This window comes from Quercus robur, chromosome 12, assembly GCF_932294415.1.
Source record: "Quercus robur chromosome 12, dhQueRobu3.1, whole genome shotgun sequence".
Lineage (NCBI taxonomy): Eukaryota > Viridiplantae > Streptophyta > Magnoliopsida > Fagales > Fagaceae > Quercus > Quercus robur.
This window is the reverse complement of record NC_065545.1, coordinates 14,351,111-14,357,956: the sequence shown is the minus strand read 5'-3', so window position 1 is coordinate 14,357,956 and position 6,846 is coordinate 14,351,111. Positions and strand designations below refer to the sequence as shown.

The following is a 6,846-nucleotide window of genomic DNA, read 5'->3' as shown; positions in this document are numbered from 1 at the left end:
ATTTTTTTTGGAATAATTTTTTAAAAATATATATATTATTTATAAAACAAAATTGGAGGTTAAGGAGGCCATGTCCCATGGCTCCTCGGTCCCAAAGCAGTTGTATATATGTTTTCTTATTATATAGGATACCAACAAAAAAAAAAAAAAAAAAAAGCTCTTTTTATTATAATTATTATTATTTATAGATAGGTAGATAATGTGAGAGGTGAAACTGGAAGAGTTTTGAACCAGAGATATGTCATGCTACAAAAGATGCCAATATTATTGGATTATCACTTTGAACCTCTTCTTAACTTTTATTAATATCTCCCCATGAGGGATTAATTTTTTTTTTTTTTTTTTTTGCCTATTCACTTAAGGAATGTGTTAATTAATTATATTATGTCCTACTATTAGTGTAATTTCGGTGTTCATCATGGTCATTTACTTAATGATTGTGTCCCCCTCATTCCCTCTAAATGGAAATCTTCTCTTATAAAAAAAATAATAATAAAGGGAAATCTTTTCTATAGTCTATAAGCCGTCCCTACATACCTAACATGAAATTAGGTCATTTTTTTTCTCCAAAAAAAAGAAAAAAAGAAAAAGAAATTAGGTGATTTTTACTTTCGCGGTTGGCATTTGCTGGCATGTTTTCATGAAGATTCCACGAACAATAATCTAAGCTTTGCTTCCATCGCCATATTATAAAATAATCCATAGTCGACGATAATATATATATATATATATATATATATATAAATTTGAGTTGTAATTAATTCAACTAGTAAAATTTTTTATAATAAAATAAAATATTTAAATTTTAATCTCCTTAGGTACCAAAACCAATTGATGTCTGATAAAGAGATATAGGGTTCAATGATATTTCTTAAAGTTTTTTCTTATTTCAATAATAGCCTAGGCTGGTGTTTCCCGTCTGGTTTCTCTAAAAAAAAAAAAAAAAAAAAAACCTAATTGTGTCTTGGTTAGATGATAATAAAACAATTATAAAAAACATATAGATATTTGAGAATCCCATGGTCGACGAGATAGATCTGGTTAAAGGAATAATGGGGAACACTATAATGTAAGGATTGGGTTACGTTAATATAAATGATTATTTTGTTAGGACTCATCCCTAATTGTGAATAAAGTGGCCGGTTGCTTCTATGAGCAATTGACGTAATCTAAGTCGATAAAGCTTACCAGTAAAAAAAGAAAAGAAAACATGTTAAATATCATGCGGGGAATCAAATCTCGTTCTTATTATTCTGCATATATAATGATTTTTTTTTTTGGATAAAAGCTGGAATGTTTCTCAAAAAAAAAAAAAAAAAAAAGATAGAAGGGCGGAGTATTATTTAATTATTATATAATGAATTCCATCCTCATATCCATATACATAATTATTTTTTATATTTTAATGAGACAAAGCAATGAACATCCCAAGCGTGTGACAATGTGTTGCATGCAAGCAAGATGCGGTGATTTGCCGACACCTTAAAAATGTGAGAGACACAACTGGTGTTGACAACAACAAGTACATGTGGACAAGTTGTGCACAACTTTGTAATAGAACATGTGCACCAACTTGTCTGCTATATATGAAGAACTCAGCCTCATCAATTTGTACATATAGTAGAGGAAGTTTCTAATACACTACCATGCACATGAATCTAAGTTACGTTTAACAATTGATATACTACTGGGCTTGATTGGGTAGTTTATGTTTAACAAACGAAGGATGAATACAATTTCAACAAGACTTTGTCGCCAAAATATAAAGAAATAATGAAAGAACAAATCAAGGGTTATAATTAGCTTATGTGTTTTGATATGATGATTAAAAACAATCTTTATGGAGCTATTTTAAATCCTATTGTGTCTATTTAAAAAAAAAAAAAAAAATCAACTAGACTTTTTTTTTTTTTTTTGAGAAGAAAAATCAATTAGACTTGATGAGTCTTAAATGAAATTAAAAGTGTAGGGGAAGGATAGTTTTGCACTCTATTAATAATGGATGTAAAAGTGTAACTTGCACTGCTATTTCTCTTTTTGCTTGTACAGGACGCCTACCGATGTCTGCAATTTTCAGGAAATTCTTTCATGAAAAAGGGGTTAGAAACTAATTAAGAACTCAACGACCATTAAAAAAAACAAAAACAAAAACAAAAATGAACAAACAATCAAACAAAACTAGAGACATTCATAATTCACCTCATCTGTCATGTCAAGTTTTCTATGTGGTTCAATGTTGCCTAATTATTTGAATAACCGTAAACATATATATTTTTTCAACATAGGCAAAATAATCAGATATGCAATGCTTCAATGAAATAGTAGTAGATGACAGTATTTTCATAACAAATCTTAAGTGGTAGATTAATACTAATTGTTATTGGTGGGCAAAAAAATAATTTCATTGATGGATTCAAATCAATAACTTTTCGCCAATTTTGATTGATGAATGATTCTTGAAAATACCTTTTTTTTAGACCCCCAAAGTTGAAGGTCTATAATTTTTTATCAATAAATACAAGAATGTGAGCCAACTAGCATCTTTAAGAGAAATTATTCACACCTATAGGTGATATCCTTGCTCTCGTAAGAATGAATAATTTCTCTCAATTTCTAACCCCTACGTGTCTATAACAATTCATAACCATTTATCTGGAAGATATACAATAGGAGCCCGATTGAATAAATACGGATCATATCATAGATATTGCATGCTTTTGGATGAAGAGGACACATTAAACTCCGAAAGAACCCAATTTCTAGCTTTCTGAACCGAAATTCTATTGGATAAATTACACTCCTTTGCGAACGTAAAAGGAGAGAGAGAGAGAGAGAGAGAGAGAGAGAGCCCGTACATATTTATATTTAACTATATGCTTCAAATTATTTTCTTAGTACATTAGAATAGAAGAAGAATCTGTTGGAAGCGGAGTACAAAACGTATTGTAAATTTTTGGTTGTGAAGGTTGTAGAATGTTATGCATCTTACGATGGTTTGATGGCCATGTCTTCGTCTCATAGTTGAGGTCTAATTCAATTGTCAGTGCTTGCTTCAATATAACAAGAAATTGCAAAATTCGGTCATTTTGATAATTTTTAGCAAGATGATGCTGGTTTGAAATTTTGAATGGGGAATTGGAAACCAAGATTATGATTCAAAACCTTGGTTCAATGATTTGGAAAGGTATTGAACGGATAGAATATCATTAACATAGCATCCATCAAATGTAATTTGATTCTAATCAGATCACTTTCATTTTTTTTTTCATGACTGTTGGTTGGTTGTGTTTTTAGTGTCTCAAGGAGTTCTTAAAAAGCATCATAAAAATTAGTCTTTAAAATCTAAGCTCTTTAAGTGAGGTGAGTTCTAGATAATTCAACTGGTAAAGTCTCTTATTCGATTGGGGTTTAAACCCTACGTATACCAAAAATCAATTGATATCTTGACTTGATAAAAAAAAAAATCATAATTATACATCATAGGTTTAAGTTTATGGTGTCTTCTAAAAAAATATATCTATAAAAGATGGGCTGCAAGGAAGCCCAAACCCCCTAGAAAATAAATGAATATAGTCTCATGCAAATGGCAAAAATCTATGCCACAGATGCAGTCTAATACTGCAATAATGGGCTTCTTGGTTACCAACTTATTGCTGGATCTACTATTGACGTACAGGACAAGTCATTAAGGCTTTACAGTTCGATTCTTTGTCTCTTCCACAAGCATGCCAAATGCAGTTCTCCTGAAACGCAAACTTGGGAACTTATTTGCATCACCAACACAACGCAATTCATCCAAAATGTAAACACTGATCAAATGCAGACTCGGTTGCTCCAACTTCGAGAACTTGCCCAGATGAGTTTCAAATCCTATATCTAATCAGCAATTTAAAATAGCATAACAAAGAAAACAGCTTCGAAGGGTGTATCACGAGAAGATTATATTCATTTCAGCTCTACAGTACGGTCCAATCCGAGGTAGGTTAGAGAGAGAGAGTCAAAAGTGGTTTCTTATTGTTTTTATCCAATGAAAAGTTAAAACATATAGCCAATCGGCTAACTGATGAGATAATATTATAATCAACTCCTAAACTTACTGATGAGAAAATATCACAATCAACTCCTAAGTCCTAACTCAAAGCAACCACCACACTTATTTTATTACTTAATGTTAATCTCAATATTCTGATAAGCAAAGGTTAATCACCTAATTGCTCTAATCTCTAGGCCCACAGCACGTGAAAATTTCAGTCAACACCAGTTCCTATTGTCTCACATTTGTGAGTTACTATAAATTTTGGTCTCTAAATTCTACAATCGTTTCCAAGTGTTTGTGCTACTTGATTCACATCTGAGCTCAAGGCAGTTACTCTAAAATCTAGCTTTAACATAAGGCAGAGATCCTTTGAATTTACAGACCACTGTAACATTCATCAATATTCCTTATGGGCTAAATCTAATCCTAAAAATTTCTTATATCATAGATGGACAGAGTTGACTATCTGCTAGGTAGAAGCAGGTAAAATAACATACGGTTCAGCTTCAATGAGTGCCAAGCATGCGTACACACTATCAAGGTTTGGTTGGAAATGAGCAATATTCAATGAGAAGTTGGTATTCCTTATCTAGCAGTAAAGAAACTTGATAAATGATAATAAGACCAAAAAAATTTCCTATCATGCATTACTTTAATGGTAATAATAACTGCTGATCACCACCATCACATCAATTTACAACTAATCCAATAGCCCTGAAGGACTTGAAACTTTAATGGGAACAGCTAAAACATAAAAATTAGATCAAGCAGGGATTCGTTTGCTTCACAGTGAGTAGCTTGAAAGTCACAAGCTTGAGCTATTTGTATCAAGCCTTTTTGCCACACTGAACTCCAAGCCATAATTCAGCTAAAACTACCCAAATACTCACAAGTTGATCATGATAATGGAATTGTACCTAAATACTGCCCCATGAATTTAGCTAGAAGAAAGCATGTCTCTAGTAAAAAAAGAACTTTATTTTTTCTGTGCAAGAAGTAGTGCTGCAAGTTTGCTTACACTTTGGAAACAAACAAGAGAGTCCCAAAAATCAACCAATATCTAATAAGTAGAGCTAACCTTATTGCACTTTGACACCTGTTCTCACATTGTTTCAAATGTAGCTAATTTGATCAAATTCAACAAACTATTCTTCTCAATTATAGCCAATGGCCTTTTGGCCACTGTTTACAAATCAGATTTTTCATGAAAGACATAAAACAAGCAACAAAATAAAAATTCAACCTTTAGCCAACTAAAAACACATTTTGAAGAAATAACAGTAACACATTTCCAATATCTCAAATCAAAAGAAACCCAACATCCAAAATCCACAAAGACCTTTTCTTCTTCCTTTTTTTTTAACAATTCCATAAAAATTGGTCTTCAACTAGAAGAAACAAAAAGGGTTCATTCTAAATTTCCTTACTTGCCCATTAACGCAGTCCAAGCCACAGACACACTCGTAAATTACACACACACCCCTAATGGGTTTTGAATCCATGATCTCACCCCTCCACCTAACACGGGAGGAGGTGCCAATTAAGATAGAGCTCATTGGCAATACTGCCAATGAATATAGGTACAAGAACGCATGTCTCTAGTACAAAAATAACCTCACTATTCTGTGCAAGAAGTAGTGCTGCAAGGTTGCTTCCCTGATTGGACAGTTTCAGTCAAAACACTTTGGAAACAAACAAGACAGTCCCAAAAAACAACCAATTATTCAACCAGTATGCACTTCAACAAGATAAATCCTAAAGCCTCCGTATCAATTAACATATCGGCTAACTGCTAAGGAGTACAATCAGATCATAAGTATAGCTAACCCAATGGCACTTCACAGCTCCCTATATGAGGGAGTTTGACCATCAGTTCTCACCAGTCTTTCAAAACAGATCTACTTTGATCAAATTCAACAAAACTATTCGACTCAATTATTACCAATGACATATCAAATTAAAGACATACAAGACAAGCACAAAATAAAAATTCGATCTTTAACCAACTTAAACAAGTATCAAATCCCATCATATTGATGAAATAACTGAAACCCAGTTCCAATAATCTCATTTAAAACAAAACCCAGATTTTTTTCTTTTACTTTACAATTTCAAAATAATTGATCTTCAACTAGAAGAAACAAAAGGGTTGAATCTAAATTTCCTTACTTGCTGACTCCCGCAGTTCAATCCACAGCCACACTGAGGACACTCGTAGAAATTATCGATAGGAAAAGAAGCGGAAGCAATCCCAACAGAGAAGTAAATGTCATCGCCATCCCTGCCCACCTCGACGATGTTGAGCCACAAGAACAAGATCTTAACGCTGACCCCAGTGAGGCTGGTGAGCTTGTTCTGCGATATGTAGCCTGAGATGGTTGACTGGTATTTCAAATCGTAGGAACCTTCAAGAGAGAAACTGCAGGAACCGTTGAGAAAGGCCTTGAATCCACCTGTGCTTTGGTCCAGTTCGTATCCCAACGCACCCTTTGGAAGTAGACCCTGTGGGAAGTTGAAATCCGCGAGGGCGTCGTATGCCGACTTTTTATCATCTTCTATGGGGTTGGTGATGGTTTTGGGGGTAGGGGATGACGTGCCGAGTGGTGATAGGAGGAGGAAGAAGAAGAAGAAGAGGGTGAGATTCGTTGCCATGAGAGACATAATAGAGAAGGAGAGCTTTGCCATTTGGTTTTCTGTGTGTGCGTGTGATTGTTTCTGTGTCTGGAGTCTGATGGTGGAGAGTTTCAGTATTTGTTGTTTTCTGGGAGAAATGGTCAAGCACGGCTCTATTTCGATGGTAGCTTAGGATG

At 33.7% G+C, this 6,846-nt stretch overlaps 1 protein-coding gene across 1 annotated transcript; it reads right to left on the bottom strand.

Annotated features, from left to right (window-relative positions):
- Positions 1-6,017: 6,017 nt before the first annotated feature.
- Positions 6,018-6,846, bottom strand: LOC126710270 (uncharacterized protein At5g01610-like). Its single transcript, XM_050410655.1, has one exon. The coding sequence runs from the start codon at positions 6,719-6,721 to the stop codon at positions 6,164-6,166; it is 558 nt and encodes a 185-aa protein (XP_050266612.1). The 5' UTR covers positions 6,722-6,846; the 3' UTR covers positions 6,018-6,163.

Excerpts from the sequence above, each read along its gene's own strand:
- LOC126710270 (XM_050410655.1), bottom strand. The coding sequence starts at position 6,721 with ATGGCAAAGCTCTCCTTCTCTATTATGTCTCTCATGGCAACGAATCTC.